The sequence below is a fragment of the Gobius niger genome (genome assembly GCF_951799975.1).
Source record: "Gobius niger genome assembly, chromosome: 5".
In the NCBI taxonomy this organism is placed as follows: Eukaryota; Metazoa; Chordata; class Actinopteri; order Gobiiformes; family Gobiidae; genus Gobius; species Gobius niger.
The window spans coordinates 24,143,028-24,161,970 of NC_136856.1; the positions used below are offsets into that span (position 1 = coordinate 24,143,028).

Below are 18,943 nucleotides of genomic sequence, written 5' to 3' on the forward strand. Positions count from 1 at the left end.
TATGGCTTTAAAGGTCATATGACACATTAGACACATTGTTTTGCTAAAACATAGTTTTACACAATTATATTTAAGATTTTGCTAAAGATTGTACCCAGCTTTCTTTAGTTTGGCCATTTTTGTTACGTTTCACTTCCTTATTGGACACTGACAGGAAGTGACATAGAAGAAGGCAATTCAAATACAAAATAACTTTTCTGCCCAACATTTCTTCATTAAAATTGCTGCTTCAACAGATGTTATCCATCTAAATAAGCTATATTTTCAAAAGCATTAAAACCTGTCAGATGGACTTTAAAGTATGTTTTGACACCAAAGCATTTTTGTTTCATGTTTCATAACTTTAAATAATGTAAAGGGAAAATTGCCATACGCCCCACAACTCATACAAAACACCTGCAAAAAAACTAGTTCTAGCTAAAAATAAAACATCCTTAGTAGAGGATGCAATTTGAGTGTCTAGTGTCTATTGTCTCTGTTTTGACTTAAAAAAAAAACATCCTGAATGATGCATGAATGACCACAACGCAGCTTTAAAAAAGAAAAGAAAAAGAAAAGTCCCTTCAGATTTATATTCTGTCTAAGTACGGGGTTTACCTTTGGTTTTCTTTTGCGGTTTCAAATGGTACTTTTGCGGGATCTCATCCATCGAAGACGTGTCCTCGTCCAGGGACATGTCAAGGCCGCTGTGGTCAATCTGGTCCGGTCTGAACGAGGCGTATGTCAGGTCTGCCTCCAGCATGCCGTACGCGTGAACTGTGCATAAAGGGGAGATTTACAGATGACATAAAGCATGGCAACATATCAGTGCATCACGCTCCATGGCGTCGCTTGTTTTATTGCACATTGTCAGCTTGTCGCTTGTGTATGAATAACATCACAGCGCTGTGGCCATATGTATTTTGTTTTGTATGGGGAAGTTGTTTTGTATTACTCAAGTGCTTCAAGTGTATTATATTATTGCGGACTAGACAAGCGTAAGTAATAAACCGGTTGTACATTTAAACCCGTTGTCCAACAAACTAAATATACCAAACATACTCATAATACTGACATGGCTGTACATGGCTGTATTAATCCCATGTACATAGTTCTGGTGACAGAGGAGCCCTCGTATCAAATAGTTACTTACTCATCCGCTTTTCATCCAGAATGTTATTTGGGGACTCCATATTGAGAAGCGCTGCCGCGGCCTCATTTGTCTCCATGCTGTCCTCGGCCCCAGACACCGCCGTTTCTATCCAAGAAACAAACAAATTCGCGACCGTGAGCTCCTTGTAAGCAAACATTTTAGCGCTTTGCTCCTAATTGTATGTGGGGACCTTGTGGGACACGACTGAAAGGCTGCCATGACAACCAGCCTCTGTTTTATTTCACTAAGTGGCAGGAGAATGTAAAAATAACATGAAAAGTATGAACATTCACAGCAGTTTTACCTCTTTCGAGTGTACGTCTCTTTGTCATATTTATACAATTATTTCCACGACGATCACCTGAACAACAGAGACTTCTCGAAGGAATTTGAGCGAAGCGTCTGTGCCGTGTTGTGTTGTGCATGTGTTTGTTGATACAGCTACCAATTCAACAGCAAGTTTACAACAAGGAGCAAGAATAGTTATAAACAATAGTTGATAAAAAATGCTATTCTTGTTTACATGACACTTACATGTGTTCGTCGTTACAAAAAAACAGGAAGAGAGTGAGTACATTTGAAACAACACAAACTCCTACTTCTACCTTCCAGACAAATTAAGAAGTCTTGTTTTGTCTTAATCTCTTAACCCTCACCTTAACTGAGCACATTTTCTCCAGTTCAGTTTAACCCAAGTCTAAAAGTTTCTCGACTTCTCAAAGCGAAGACCTACCAAACCGATTGTAACCTTTTTGGCGTATTTTTTTAAGCGTTTTTGTCATGTTTTCATCATTTTTTTGTCGTGTTTTGGTCACTTTTTGTTTGTCGTATTTTTGTCACTTTTTTGTTGCTCTTTCTTGGCTTTCTTGTTGATTTTTTGTCGCTTTTTTTGTTATGCGCAAATTCAACCTGGAAAAACCTCCCAGCTGCATTCATTCATCACCTCATCACCGGCAGCCCTCTCCAATCATCCAATCACGGACCCTGCTCAAGCCGCACCTTCAAGACAGCCAATCACCGCAGCTGCTCATCCCCTCACCAGCCGCTCATCGCTCAGGATCCCCTTTTTAAGCTCCCTGGTCAATCACTCAGCCGTTTGCCAGTCTTGCTGCGACCCTCCTCCACCCCATTCTCCGCCTGGCTTCTCCTCGGCTCTTCTAACACCACAAAGGTCCAGGCTCCGGGAAGATCCTGGCTATCATTCATCAATGCCATGCATTCCATATCGTTCGTTCAATCTTCCGCCAGGGTCTGAGCCCCAATAATGATTCATGTTCGGTAATAAAACACTCATACTGTTTCTGTCTTTTCAGGTTGAATTGTTATTGTTGCTTTATAAAAAAAAATCAAAATTCAAATTCAAAATTTTTGTCTTTTTTTTTAAGGCTTTTTTGGTGCATTTTCGTCACTTTTTCGTCGTCACTTTCATCGTCGTCACTTTCATCGTCACTTTTTCATCGTCACTTTTTCAGCGTCACTTTTTCATCGTCACTTTTTCAGCGTCACTTTTTCATCGTCACTTTCATCGTCACTTTTTCATCGTCACTTTTTCATTGTCACTTTTTCATCGTCCCTTTTTCATCGTCACTTTTTCATCACTCTTTAGTCGTGTGTTTTTGTTGCTTTTTTTTTTACAGCGTTATTGCTGCTTTTTCCGCCACGTTTTTGTCGTTCTTTTGCCGTTTTTTTTGCTTTTAGATTTGGATGAAGCCATGTGGGGTCTTAAGAAGTTAAACAAAAAAGATGAGAAGAAATCTACCGGAGAGGTCCACTCCTCCTCCGAGCATGGAGGGCTCCTCGACCACGTGCAGCGTCGTGTCCACCATGATGCCGTTGGTGACCTCGTCGGACTCCAGCCCTGAGTACACCTGCAGAAGATCGGCGGCTGGCACCTGCTCCACAATCACCGCTGGGAACACCGAAGGGTCATCCAACTGCGGGAACAAGAGAGAAAACACTTTAGACTCATACATCAAAACACCCCAAGGGACGTTCACTTTCTTTTTCAATGTCAATATGTGATTCCTGATTACAAACCACAACCAGAACAACCCTTTTTAGTGCCTATTCCGCAGCCCTAGTAGTAGTAGAATTATAATGCTCAATAACATTTATTATAGACAATTTCTTTGAACAAGCAGTTTGTATCATTTACTAGGGCTGGGGCTGCGATGTAACTTTCTATAGCACTGTCTCCATTGGTTAATGAATCTGAAATTAAAGCATTCCTATGTAACTCATGCCCCTAGAGGCCATAAGCGCCACTGCCGGTCGCGTAGCATGTTGCGTTGTCCGTGAGAGTAAATATTACGCTGACAGAAAAGACAAAGAGAGAGAGAGGGATATTGTACATTGTGCACAACTCAATGACACAATGGAGATATTTTTTTTAAACTCAAACTTAGCTGTAAATACTGTTTAAGTGGCACTAGCCCGCAGTTAGCTTTGCCCGTTAGCCTGTTAGCTTCTTCTTTGTGATTCTATTAGTGTGTGTTGCGTCTCCAACCCAGAGGGAGGGAAGTTGCAAGGGTGGTTTTCTGGACAGAGATATCAGGGGGAGATGAAAGACCCCCCAATCATCCCATTAACGCTTGTATTACCCTCAGAGGGACTACAAAAATGATTTAATAAGGGAAACAAGTTACTTTCTTCTTTAAGAGTAAGTTAGGGTTCACAGGGAAGGAAAAAGACTTTTGAAATACGATCAGTCAACTCTATTTCAGGTTGAATAGTCGCAGTTAGCAAATTGCAAAGACTTTTATGTATTTGGGTAATAAAAAACTATGCAAACAACAGAGGGGAGGGGGCTCATTTCTCTGCAGTTGCAGCAGTCCACAGGGACTCTCCAAGTAAGACAGGATCCAGCTGTTTGATTTAGCCCACTAACGCTGAGAAGCTAATCTTATGCTCACAAATTACATAAACCCAAATGAATATTAATGGATCAATCATGGAGTTTGCAGGCATGGCCAAAAACCCTCGCTGGGGAATTCAGAGATTCTATCCGCCGCCTCATTTCAAACATGGCACGGGTAAAGGGTGGAGAGGAGAGTACTGGGACAAAGGGAATTGCCTGGGCATGTGCTCGACCAGACTTGATAGGGATTTGTGGGGAAAAATATCAGACACTTCTTCAACAAAAGCCCCCTCACTGCCTCATGTCACTAATTCAGTTCATCCTCAGAGGAAGATCTTCAAACGGTCCCCTGGCTTCATGGGGGCCTTGAGTGACAGCTGTCCAGTAGCTGTTTATTTCAAAAGCAGATGGAAAATATGAAACGGAAACGTTCACACATACACAAGGCGTTGAAATGAAGTGGAATAAGCGGCGGTCAAAGCATGTTGCCAGAGATGTCAACTGCTGCAGATTAGGAGGGTCGTTCGGGGTGTTTTGAAATGAGCTTAGTGACACCGATGTCCAGCAGATGGCAGCAAAGCACACTTGAAAGGATAGTTGAATGACAAGCGTTATTGATGACGTTCAATAGTTTTTCTATGCAGCACAATGGAATTTTCACGTGAGAACTCCAATCCAACTATAAATAGAAGCAACGAGTCAGGCAAAGAATGAGGTTGTGCACGATCGTGGGGGAAAATATTAAGCCTGATTGCAATTTTTCAGAAGAAAGTACTGCAATCATTGTGATTTAATGTGCAATTTATTTCCTGTAGATCAAAATTTGGCTTACAGTGCACTTTTTTGCTACTAATAGTATGCAGATTATTTTATTTTTCATCTTTTTTGTATCACTTAGTTGTGTTTTTGATGTGTGTATTGCACTTTGGTCAACCCTGTTGTTTTAAAGTGCATTATAAATGAAGTTGGATTGGATTGTGTCACAGCGTGGTAAAAGCATGACAACAGAAGCCAAAATGAGTGTCAGTGCAAATACTTGAAATGTGTTTTGTTGACAGTCCAAAAAGCTAAGGGTTTTGTTCAGAATGAAAAGGCAGCCATGTATTTCAGAACAAGTCTGAGTTAAAACGATGCGGTTATTGCATTTACTAATAGCAATAAACGCCCAAATCGGTCATTCCTGAAGTCACAACCTGATGAAACTGGGAGAAAAAGGTGCACAGGGAGGAACCAGCATAAAGGCTTATCTGTCTCTCTGCACAGATGTCCATTGTTGCTGAGGGACCTCTAGGGCATACCAGGTGTCTGGGCTTTGAGATGCGGGGGTTGAGGGGATGGGAGTGTGGTAGAGGGGGTGGGGGGGCACCATGGAGAACACCGCTGCCCTTCCAAATCGGCTACAGTTTAACCAGTGGGCAAATGACTGGCTCATTATTCAAGCATTCAACAGTGAGTGGCTAATGTCTGCTCATGGGTTTTACTCACATGACTCTTTCCTTTTATGGGATGCCATTTGGAATCGTGACAATGTAGTAAAGAATATTCAGAGACTCAACATAACTACTGCTTTTGAACATTCATGAATTATATGAAGCAATCGTATGTTACTCAAGTAGAAGTAACATTGTAAAGCTTGATAGAAAAAGTAAAAAATGCTAGGATGACAGTAAACAAGGCTCAATACAATCTCTCTTCATTGAGTGCACGAATGATTGAGACTACAACAAAGAGTGAAAGAATCCACACATTAGCCGTGTCTGAGAAATCGCAAGGTCCCACGAGGCCCGTAAAACCTCAGAGTTCTGCTTTGACTACAGATGCTATCACTGACATAAGCTACATGTTTCTCATTAATGGAAGGTGCTGCTAGACATATTATCAGATAAGTCGAACAGTGAGGGCACCACAGCAGCGTGTAAGTCCTTGAGTGAAGCATGTGTGGACCGTTGGATTGTTGCCGAGCTGTGTACTGAACAGTCTAAAGCTCACAGAATGTGCTGACGGTACGAGCGGAGGTGCTGTTTAGATCTCTGCTCTGTTCTGTTTACGCTGAGGACAAGTGAGGAGTGGTGTCATGCAAACCAAGTGGTGACATGACGTCTTACGAAACAAAGATAATAGGTTGACGGTCATTCCAGGACAAGTGTCACAAGGTTTGACAGGACACCATCTTATTCTCCTCTTTTGGCCTGAATAATGTTTCTAGTCCAAGGAAACTGAAGGGAGATAAGAATCAAGTCAATTTGCATTTCAGAGTTCCCTTTTCTGTGAGCAAAGTACCACACATCTGCGCACTGTTCCTCTCACAAGCCACAGCCACTCTCTTCTGCTTTACCTGGTATTCACAAACACGCCCCATCCTATGTACAGTACACTAGTTTCAACATCATTTGCAAAGGCAAGCAAACACTGCTCCAGTGCTGCAGATAATCTTAATATAAGGGGCTCTTGTGAGGACCATATTTATAAAAAATAAAGAAGTGGTGTTAACTTCAGTTACACAAAGATGCCAATATCTTTGTCATGGCTTGAGACATATTTACTGAGACCAATTACAAAATGGCTGCTTGGGTATAACTTTAACAGTCTTCCATGTCAGGGGGTATTTCCAGAACTTGGCAAATATGGGCACAGTGCCTGTATAACAGGCTGAGTGGGTGCAGCGACAAACAAAGCGTGGAACAATGTGAGACCTTTTAGCTCAATGATCCCGTCCTTCCAAGCAGCAGCAGTAACTGGTCTGTCAGGTTAGGCCTGAACCAGTGCTATTCAGGGATCCAGTGACAAGTCACACAGATACCAAAGCAAGACACGTCCACATTTACGATCCAGTCTGCGCCAATGCAGTCAGAGGAGAGGAGGAGACAACTGCACACCTGACCATGTCAGAAAGGACACAGAGGGACAGATTGACAAGATATTCCAGCAGCCACTCTGACGCCGATAAGCCCCACCCTCCGCTCCCACGCACCCTAATGTCACTGCACTTTTTCCATTTACGAGCAGCACACACTCCGCTCCCAGACTGGGAAGCTTCCTCCAAACATGTTGTAATAGTTAAGGATGACATGCTTTATCTAGGGATGATGCAGCCCCAGTGAACGTTGTACACATTTGACATGTTTTTCATTTAGCTACATTAAACAGATGTGAAAGTTGGAGGGAAAAAAACACCACTACTAAAAAACAAATGCTACCTGATGAATCTCGTCCATCCCGTTGCTGGCAAATTCAAACACCAGTTCACCCGACTGCACTGCAGTCGTCATGGCAACAGAGTTCAGAGGTCAGGGTGTAGCCTAAAATATCCCAGCAATGACGTCAGCTCAGACTCCTCTAATGACCCTGTGGTGGTGCAGTAGGTGATGTGTCTAGTCAAATGTGGGGGAACAGCCCTGTTCCTGACAGAGGCTGAGCCCTGCGCCGCCTGGAGCATCGACACCTGGAAAACACAAAGAGAGAGTTAAGATCAGATTAATCAGAAAAATACTGACATATAGGATTAGAAAGTGCTTAACAAAGACATTGCCTTACATTAGAAAGATGAGGAAAAGATTTCACAAGTGCCCCTTTTAACAGTTAAAGTTCATATAATCCAAAACTGTTTGCATCGTGACCACCAACCAGATGGTCACTTAAAAGTACAAGCAAAAAAATCATTGTTAATTGTCTTCTGATTCAAGCCAAAGCCACTGTCATCAATGGTTGCAACTTGTAATGTAAAAATGTAATGTCAGTTGTTTAACTTATGGCCCTCTTTTTGGCTCTTTTAGACCCCGTCAGCAATAACCCAGTGTGGTCACATGAGCTGGAGCTTAGGCCCTCCTTATCCGTCCATCCTCTCTCTCCTCTCCTCTCCTCTGGTCTGCTGATGCTCTGCAAGCCCCTCAGTGCTACAGTTGGACCCTGGGGGAGTGACTGTGATGTCTGGAGAGTTGGGGGAGGATGGTGGTCTGAAAGGTGTGTCACAACAACCTGATACCCACAGGCAAGTTTCAGGATGGGAGGAGTCCGCAATGAGGTCTGCCATGGGCAAATCACCCCCACCATTTTTCTCCCCGTGACACCAAAAGCCAGGCAGCAAAAGGGGAGTATAAGATGGCAAGATTTTATAGAGTAAAGCGGCCATCCTGTCCCTTCAGGACGAGAATATTTGCTTTGAAAAAGTAGCACACCATCAGCCCTGATTGCACTTTGAAGAGGGGATGTAACAGCTTGCAGGGCAGTGAGACCAAACAAATTTTCTGACAGAATTGTAACATGTGGCCAAGGTCTGGAAAGCATCCATGAAAATCAAAAAGTCTCTTCCTTTCTGCTTGTCACGGATCGGGCAGTGTGCATGGTCACCTACGCCAGCGCACAGCGCTGGACACTGCCATCTGTCTGGGGGCTCTCCTTGGCATGCTCATGACTACTTCTGGGGAAAAGCAATTACGGGACCCAAGAAGAAATAGATGTAAAAATCACACTGGGGGAAAGCAATCATGAAAATCAGCGACATACTGAAGAAGAAGAAAAAGGTCTTCCAGTATTTTACATTCAAATGTATTATTATTTAGAATGTAACAAAAAGGCAACATTGTTGTCTAAATGAGTAAAGGGCTGTTACTGTTATACCTGAAATATCTCTTTTGCAATGTCATGCACCAGAAACTTGCTCGTCTTGATTGAAGTTGGGCATTTCCATATAACGGTGTAGCACATGTTTTTCAATTGCCACGTGTATGTTTGCTGAGGCTGAAAGGCTAAAGCTACTGTTATCAGTTATTTAGTCTTTCTGCCCATAACACAGTAGCCTGTTTATTGTTGCTTTTTAAATAAATAGTTTATTAAGTGTCATTTAAACTGTCAGGAGCTCTTGGTGTTGTTTATTAGCCTTGACTATAAACAGAGGCAATAGCATAGAACTGCCTAATGAATCTGCATGTTTGTTGTACCTCTCTCCATCAACTAAGCAAATCATATTCTTTATTGTTGTTTTTTTTGCTAGAAAGATAGATCACTGCAACTCGGCGCTGGAGTTGTAAAGCAAAAGTGCATATCAAGCTAAAACAAATCAAGTTAAATTCGTGTAGGCTCTCTCCACCACAGGATAATTGCTATAGCCATGGCTAATCAATGTACGTTGGTGTTTTTCATAATAACAATCTAGCTGGCGGTAGTGTGGGCCAGCAGGGTGTAAAACTTACAAGTCCATGTTTTCGTATCTTTATCAAGCCATGCTTTCTTAGTGACACCACAGCTGTGGCGAAGAATTACACATTGCTCTGAGTTATGATTTAAATGTATTAGCAAGCCTGGGGGCATACAGTGGTATGAACCAACTAAAGGATTACAGAGATTGTTAATTCAACACACTATCCTCTCCATGTTTATCAATACTAGACAAGAGCTAAAATGAACTCTGGAGACCTTACTTAAACTGGTCCAATGAAAGTAGAAAATAAAAAACAAAGGCAAAGCCAATGGGATATTTGGCCAGGATGGGGTGGTACAAATAGTGGCAATATACCGGTAGTACAATAAAATAAAGCTTATGGATGCATACAGTAGCTAACTGTTTTTTAATAAGTTTGGCTTTTCTATTATTTACAATATGGCAACGTCTTATTATGATCTTATGTTAAGTTGGCTGGCTGGGTACAGGCTTACAAATCAGCATCTTGTCCAGTTCACTTGTCGCTCCTTTGATGGACATAATCTGACACAAACTTGGAGAGATTTGTCAGCGGTGATGGACTGCAACTTGTCGCCCCGTGTGATTGCATTTTCCATAGATCCCCGCTGTCACTGCTCCATTGATCAGAAAGGCCCAGTTGGCACAGTGTTCACAACAGACAGGAATACAAGGGATCCAGCCATTAGTCGGAGCAGCGTGCACATTATCCTGGGGCACATGACAGCAGCTGCGTTGTCCCAACACAGGAAAGGGTTGTAACTGTGCCTATTACGTCACAGCAGAGGAGGGAGGGATTTTACAGGGATGCTAGCCAAAGCATAATGGTCCAACAGTGCAAATATACTATGGACACTGACTCGATCTGGGTGGGGACTGCTTTGGGACTGGAGCACGTTACTGTGGTTTCCAGGCGAGGCTTGTTGGGGGAACCAGAGGGGTATGGCAGGGTGTCCCAAACAATAAAATCAGAGCAGATGTTTGAGAACTAGAGCAATTAGATAGCAATACGATTGTTTTGCTGTCCAGATGCAGATAAGAAGTTAATACTTATAGGAGATGAAGCTTCTAGCAAAAATCAAACAATAAGCAATGAGTCCAATCATGTGAGACTGATTTCTGTCCCTTCTGACAGTCAGCTTCATACCAGCCTGCAGAACTCAGAGCAGTGGCTGCTCCACCCCTGTAGTATGGTGACTGCCAGTCGCAATAACAACCAATTAGAGGCTGGATTCATGAACAAATGGACCATTCCCAGAAGGCCACGCTTCCCCCACTCCAGTCTCTTCAGCTGAGCTCATTGTTGACCATGAAAGGACGTAATTTAAGCCAATTGAATGACTATGCAATGACTCAATGCATGTGGTGACTGCAAACATTGCGAGATAGAGGAAAATGGCCAGTGCAAACTTTGTTTGGCAGCCATTTTCATCTCAGGTTACACAATGATGTTGATTTCTTTTGGTGGCCAAGCTCTATGGGGCACAGGCTGGCTGGGATGTGCCATCACTTTACTGGGCTTAATGATAGCACAGATGTCACAGAGAAAGGCATTTGTGGTATTCCAAATGTTTTCCCACACACTGACTCGCAGGACGACCTAAGGCACTGATTCTGATGTGTACAGAAACACTTTGTGACCGCCCCTACGATATAAAAACAACCCAACAGGTGAGATTCTTAATGCCACTGAAGAAAAGCATTAGCCAGGCAATAACGACAGAGAAGGAAAGCGTGGGCCTTCCACTATCATCAGCACAGCTCAGTGTTTATGCAGGATCTGTGTTCCTGTAAAGGAAATGAGTCAGAGAAATAGAGCTGGGTCATTCCTGGAGCTCTGTGATAGACTGTGGAAGACTGTGGGCTCATCACTTCAGAACAGCACTGCCTTCGGACCATGTTTATGAACAGCAGTCAAAGTGTGAGGGACCAAAACAACAACTCAACACTGGCCACAGATGAATAAAATGCAATTAACATAGTTCACGACTGCAAACACAGCGAAAGACGATGAAAATGCAGGGCATGTGTTGTCTAGAAGGAAGGTGAGAAGGGAAAATGTGCAAATAGCAGAGATTAAGGACATCAACGCAAGACAAAACAACAATGTGACTTTAAACCCTGGCCACACTATGTCCATGTCCTGACAATGTGTGGTGCACCGTATCCTTATTACATCCAACATCTTACTCACCAACCAGTGTTGCACAATGCAGCAAGTCCCGCCGTGCTTCACAGTGAACCTTATTGAGCCAAATAAAGGGAGTGCTTTCACACCACTACAGACCGTGATAAAGACAGCGGCGGGCAGGGGAAGGCAGACTCTGGGTAATGGTGCCCAGCTGCACACAGAACACAGATACGCTCCAACCCACAAGCTCCATCTGTTTGAACTTGGAGGCATTTGGCTTTACAGTGCCACGGCCAGATGAAGACTGAAAGAAAACGTCACCTCAAGCATGGGCCTTCACAGGGGGAATGGAATTGAATATCATCAGCTGCAAACGTTGTACTTTTCCATTTTACCACAGGGCTCCGGGTTTTTAGAAATGATACTGCAATGTTTGAGTGTTGCTATTAGAACAACAATTCTATAACCTACATTCAGTTTTGAGGTAGCACAGAATTTCTCGTGTTCTGCTTGTACACCAAATGCAGTGGTGTAAACTAGCCACAACCCAGTGAGCCAAAAAACATAATACCGAGCCCTCACAAGTTTTAGTCCCCACTCGCATTTTTGACTGATAACCCAAAATAGCAGTGACATGCTGGTTAGCTAAGCTCCACCGCAAACTGACCTGTGAACATTGCACTACAGGAACAGCATCACTGAGCGCGCCACTTCCTGTCTGTTAAACCACACTGAGCAAAATGTCGTCTACTGTGAAAGAGCGGAAAGTTCGCAACTCCCCCTCCTTCCTTCTTCGACACATTATAGATATGAGTCTTTTAACTGCGTGACGAGGTGACGTATAATAACACTTTTCAGGGCCGATTTAGATACGTAGTAACTGAATGGGAGTTTGATAGAGAATTCTGCGGTGGTAAAATGACACAGAAACGATATCTTAAGCACATATTGCAATCTACCCTTGCCTGACATTTCGAGACAAGCTGTTTAAGGCCCACATTAAGCTTATCTGATTAGGCTTTTAGCTTTTAAAAAGTAAAACAAAAAACAGTAGTTAGTCTTTTGTTTCATTCTTGTATTCTTGAGTGATCCTGTTTAGTCTGTCTTCTTCGCGAGCTCAAAATGGTTGCCCCCCACTCACTCATGAGGTCAATCTCCTCCGTGTTGTACATGTATTGGTTATTTCAGTACTCAAATTGCATGTAGGATGTAGGATATAAGTTGCTATTCATTATTGAATTTTTTATTTATTCACATTTACAAAAAACAAACAAACATGATGTTAAAGGTGCACAATGCAACTTTTTTTTATGTGAAAAAAATAACCTTGATATTTGTGCATATTTGACCTTTTAGTGACTCAGTGGCGTTACGGGTGCAGCATGGCACCTTTGCTTTCCCTCACAGTGGCCTTTATGACGCTACAGGATCAATTGTTTTTCAGAGTTCATACCCGAAACTGTCCAGGAACTGTCCAGAAACTGTCCAGAAACCCCAAAACAATTGATTCAAAGGTGCCATGTTGCACCCATAACTGAGTCACTAATTGGTCAAATATGCACATATATCAAGAGGGTTTTTTTTTTCACATAAAAAGTTACATAGTGCACCTTTAAGGTTGTATATACTGACTTTATTTTGTTCTGGTTCTAGCAATCCAATCAGAAAACACTGTGAGTTGCCTGATCCTGCAAAAGCAATATGTAGTAAACCTAAAAGGGCTTTCTCTCTCCCTACCAACTTACTCGCTCCTGTCCTTAATTAAGTCCATTCAGAGCTAGTGCAGACCGCCTTCAGTTTAAATTCAATAACAGAATTCTTGAGGATCTGGGCTTTACATACCGAGATTATGTAGTGTAAGGACAGGTTGAGCTGTGATTGCAATACCAGTTTGAGTTATAAAGCATGAATAACCAAAGCTAAGATGTCCATATTAACGAGCCTGAATAATGGCCTTATTGACAACAGAGGTGAAGACAAAAGCATTACAAAAGCGTTCTTCAAGCCACACCTGCCTATTTTCAGACCTGTGTTATCCCCGCAGTGCTGACACAAGCGCGCAAACACAGACAGCGTGACTAACCCCTTCCCCCCTGTTATAGCCTACACACAACATCCCCAAAAAGGGCCCCAGGTTGAGTTTTATACCAAAAAAAAAAGCATTCTCAGAAGAAACTGCGAAGTTCCTGTCACGCCGTGTTCACAGTGCAACAAGAACACCCCCCAAACGCCTGCACAAACCACTGCCCCGGAGCACACCCTCGACATTCATTAGTACTATACACAGTCCCACCTGCCAAATTCACTTCTGCTTCTAGTTAATGTGAACAAATGATGAGCCTGCCTGTGTAGTCTTCGGAATGAATCTTTTACAAGCACCATCAAAGTCTGTCACAACTTTTCTGATAGTTGTCTTACCAGATGTATAATGAGCCCCAAACTAGGATCTGTCAGAAACCTCACAGACGCAGGGCCCATTTATCAGAGGAGCATACCCCCAGCGGCTTGTGGATATAATGTGGCAACAGGCCACATGTCGCTGATGGGAAGGAGCGTTTAGGTTGAGAAAACAGGACAGGAAATTGCGGCAGAAAAAAAAAGAAGACATTTTCACTTCAAACACAAGAGTTCACCTGTGCAGCGCGTTGCCACGAGGCAGATTTTACTATCAAATGTTAGACAAGAAGAGTAAAGTACTTTTCAAAACTGCAGTAAACATGACATCATTTGCAGCGAGGACTTAAGAAAACTTCAGTCATGCTGGCAGTAATGTCAAAAAAGAAATGAACAATGAATAAAGAACAAGTGTACAATTACAATTTTGAAATGTATTGAACAGTTTTAGCCTAAAATATAATAATATATAATACCCCATCAACTCAATCTATCCAGTCATTGACAGTTTGAAAAGCAGAATTTCATTACAATGTGTTATCAAGTCAAGTGATTTATGTATCACTTCCATATTTCATCCTTTTTTAATTTAAGTAAAAGACAAAAAAAAAAACCCTTAACATGCGCCTCAAATGAGCAACCAGCTATTAAAGGCGCTTAATTTTTATTAGTAGACCAAAATGCTGGAAATGTAGCGCCATCTGCAACATGCAACAAAGGTCAAGGAGTACTGTCACACTGCGTAATGACCATGTTGTTGCTCAGGCGTTTTACACAAACTCTCATTACAACGCCACAGTGTTTGCCGTCCATGACAGCCAATGTGGGACACAACCTCTCCATTATCCATGACAGAGAGAGAGTCTATGGTATTTTACCCAGATGTCACAACACACACTTTTTTTTTTTTTATCTGCTTCCAAAATGATACTGCATGCGGGTGGGCAATATGATGACACGATTGTGATTTCGTACGCCGTCTCCTTCTCCATCCTGCTATGAGTGAGTGACAGGTGGGCGAGTGAATAATTCATTCATTTTTGCTACATACTGAGCAACACTATAATACATTAGGTGCAGCTGTTCTATTATTTGCTACATTTACAAGCAACTCCACAATCAATATCCAATAAACCGGCTTATGTAGCGCTTTGTTCTCCACAGCGAACCAAACGTACTTCTCTGTCGTTTTAAATGTACTTCTAAAAGTCACCTTGATTTACCAAAAGCACACGTCTCGATTGCCATATTCCACATAGTTACAGTATTAGGTTTTTCTTTGTGTCTTGCGGCCTTATTTCTTAGGAAGTGCAATGAATAAAAACTTGCAAGCCTAGACGTGTGAGCAGCTGCCTCACGTAGTCCGGTGGGTCTCCTATTCTCCTTGCAAAAATATTTTAGATATTTGATGCAGAATGTTGTTATGACTGCAGTGTGGGAGCTACCTGGCACATGACGAGACTGGCAAGGGCAAATTTTTACTCAATGCCGGACACATCCCATTTAAAAGGAGCTATATGATGCTTTTTAGCCTTTGCGTAGTATCACAATGTAATATCTCTGGGCTTGAACTTATATCCTGCTGCTGAGAGTCCGATCTGCACAGGAAAGACATTTTTCACCACAGGATAAGTTTAGTGAAAGTGCTTGGACTCGTGAATCAGAGTCCGGGCACACATTTTGAGTGCAGAAAAGGGAAATGATGCAGAATACCAAACACGTGTGAAGGCAGAACTTCGCCATGTCTGACTGTGATAGACATAGTTAAAAGATACGAATGTTAAAGTTAGTTCCAAATATGTGTTGGTAACAGCTTTGAGCAATGCACCCTGTCATTATTGGAGACAACTTGAATGTCCCGATGTCTGGCTTTAAAAAAAAAGAGTCAGAAGGGCACCACCTCATGACATCAGCAGGTGGGGGGGCCTGGCGTTTTTGAGCTATGGGGAATGGGACAAACTGAATGTGCAACTCCAACATGCTTGAACAGAAACACAATTTTGCAAAGGGTAAATTCTGTATTCTTCTCATGTCAGCGCTAAATTCACACGCCTCTCTTTGTTATGTTTAATAGGAACATGTCACAGCACGGATGTAGTAGCAGAAGATTACACATCAGCAACCATTACTCAACCAAAATTAGCATGAACCACGGCACAAACGCATTCCACAAACCACCCGGGCCATTTTGTAGCAGATTGCATACCACTGATCTAAGGACAAATGCTATTTTACACATATCTCGTCCATTGCTGCTGCCCCCGATGCATGTCTGTGGAGCGTAAAAGTGAAAGCCTGTTCAAGTGAATGTTGGGAAAATAAGGCTGCGTCAAGGAGACTGCTGCATACCAAACAGGTCTGGACATAAGCGCGCCGATGTGTCCACCCATAGACAAGTATGCAGGCTAAACGTGAACCAAACAACACGCCTCGGGAAGGGAGATGGAAATAACGCGATTTGCCGTGGTCTTATCCGCCATTAACAAGGCTCTATTGACATTAGCAGTATGTGAAAACACAGTGTGCTGCCAAACAAAGCTAGCATTAGAGCGGATTAAGCTAGTGTTTGATAGCTAATAACGGCTAAATCAGCTCCTCTCATCTGCTCTCCCCAGCAAAGCCGAGCAGATAGGACCACTCGCGTTGAGACAGCTTAGCCCCCTTCAAGAGAGAGCTTATCTGATTTCACACAATTGGATAGTGGGTCAGTGAGGTATTAGGTAACAGCTAGCCAATGTTTTTTTTTTCTGTCTTTAATCTAATCTGCGAGACAGTAAACGGGCGGCCATTACTATAGGCCTACTGGCTGCTGAGTGAGGGCAGAAACGCTGAGTCATTGTGTAACGTCAGTCTTTTAAGTGGCTTGAACTAATATGGAATGAAGTCATTACAAGTGGCTTTACTTGCACCTCGTCGTGTCAGAGAAGTATGCACGCCGTGGATGCTAACGGGTATACTAGCACCATCGAGACAGGTAGAAATGGGAGGGGGGAAGATTCCACAGGAGCTGTAGGCCTTTATCTAAGATTCTCTTACGTCTAAGCCTGCCTCTTCTCTATTAGCGTCACGTTCTGCACATGACAGGTTACAGCAGGTTAGGTCATGGATGGGTCAAAAGCAGAGGGCTAATATCCACAACTATCCCTCTTAAAGTATTTCACCGGTGTGTAGATTCTGTCTGTCTCCATTAAAAGTTCAAACAGTGTTCCGTCTGTTAGCCATTTGCTATATGCCAATCCAACTTACAGTCATTTAGTTTCTTCTACAACTACTGAAAATAGTTTCCACTTAGCAATACGACAATGCAAAACTGCCTGCTTGGTAATGACACTGATATGGCGGGTGACTTGTCCTGCTTTTAAATAAAGTTAATTTATTTCCACTGTGGCCGATTTTGATTAAAGATTCTGTTTGGCCTGTTTAGGGAAGTGCTAGAGCCGTGTGCAGAAAAGCAGAAGGACAGTGCGCTCCGGCCGGTCAATATTTGGAAAGGCGTTATGAAAAGGGCCCTTTTATGATCGATGAGGAAAGTGCCACACGGGAGCAGGACAATAAAGAGGGATGGAGAAAATAATTGCCAGGCGTTATTGTTTGAACACATTGGTGTCAATAATGAAAGGTATAGGCCTATAGATAAGTACATTTGTTTTAATAAAAAAATTGCTCACAATATATTGCCTTTTGACAGGGCTGTTGTTTAAAGCCTACAGTCTCGTGCTTCGCAACCTCGGTGCCTGTGCTACTTTGAATAAAGAGGCCTGACAATCAGTCTCCCGAGGGGCCGGGGTTATGTTGTTCTGACGGGAATCAGAATGCAAAAACGCAAAGGTAAACAAGGAGTGGCTGTTGCTTAGGAACAGGCCGAGGGAGAGGGCTTGTAAAATAGGCTGTGCGTCGCAAGGAGACGGGCTCTGAGCAGGTGGGCCCCATTCAGCTCTCTATTAAAAGCCCACAGCATTCGCAAGGACACATGTTTTAAGACTGAACTCCACTAAAAGTGCTGTTTGTGTTGCCTCTGCTATGGTGATTACTTGTTCTAGCAGTTGCTTCTTCAAAAAGACAGGGAAGAAGCACAAAGAGTGTTCCGAGTTTAGATGCACTGAGGCCCACTGTGGTAACCAGTGGAAATGTGCTGGCTTAAGCAATAGTTTTAGTGGGTTAGTTATAATGTGTGTAGCCCAGTGAAATGTACTGTACTGTATGGATTATGAAACAAAGTCCCATCGCCAGTTCAGGCGAGTGTCATCTGAATATAACCTTGAAAGCTTCCTTACTCTCAAGTGATAACGACTATGTTTTGCTTAACTTTGTATTAATAGAATGTTTTAGTTTCCACCACAACAAACATGTAAGCATGTCCTTTGTGTACAGTGCATCTTGGGTGGTCACACACTAACAAAGTTGACAAGCACAAATGCACCCTTTAAATAATACAAAAACAAAAATAAGTGATTGCAGCCAGAAATAAATATGTTTAACTGTGACCTCCTACACGGGACAGTGTTGTGAAGTCATTACAGTCACGGACAGTTTCCATGCGGCCGCCTGCTGCTGACTGCAGCTGGGTGTCTGGGACAAAAGCATGTGGGAAATCAATTTCCCTCTGTGCTTGGGTCAGAATGGCCCCTTTGTACCAGGAGATGCTGCATTAGAGCCAACATGATGAGTAAATTAGCATAAGGCCACAGAAGGCCAGCGAAACTTATTCACAGAAGATGACAGTTTATGTTCACATACATCTCACAGCGGGACTCTTTTTTGGGGCCAGATTATCTCAAGCAAGATGGGACCCATATAATTGGAAAAGCAAATAGCACACAGCAAATAGGTCAGTCCATTGTGTATTCAAATGTACAACTGACTTTGCTGTTGGGAAAGTCAAATTAGTTCTTAAAACTTTCTCATTAATGCAGATTTTCCATTTTTTCCTGGACATCTCATGCTCCACTTTCAGAAAGCAGCATCGTACATCAAGCCCAGTAAATCCTATAGTGGTTTCTAAAAGTACAATCCTTTAATGACAGAAAAACAATTGGCATATTTGATATTTCAGTGTTTAATATTGAAAGATATAAATTACCCATGCTTGACAAACAAGGTAAGTGTGCAATCTTCAAGAGCCAGAATGTGTGCCCTAACTGCCAAGGAATAGTTATGTAATGGCTTGTATCGGAAGGTGTGACCTGATCTTCCACATATCATCTCTCTCCCTCTCTCCCCTTTCACTTTGCAGTATAGGGAACACACTCTTGT

General features: G+C 42.6%; 1 protein-coding gene across 4 annotated transcripts in view; it reads right to left on the reverse strand.

Annotated features, from left to right (window-relative positions):
* The window catches only part of elf1 (E74-like ETS transcription factor 1), a 41,775-nt gene that overhangs the window by 7,264 nt on the left and 15,568 nt on the right, over positions 1-18,943 (reverse strand). For all 4 annotated transcript variants that reach the window (XM_079556341.1, XM_079556340.1, XM_079556342.1 and 1 more), the window contains 4 exons: positions 7,187-7,431; positions 2,892-3,066; positions 1,133-1,237; positions 598-756 (listed from right to left, as the gene is read on the reverse strand). In XM_079556341.1, coding sequence (XP_079412467.1) covers positions 598-756; positions 1,133-1,237; positions 2,892-3,066; positions 7,187-7,258 — 511 coding nt within the window. In that variant the 5' untranslated portion in view covers positions 7,259-7,431. The remainder of the gene's footprint in view (positions 1-597; positions 757-1,132; positions 1,238-2,891; positions 3,067-7,186; positions 7,432-18,943) is intronic.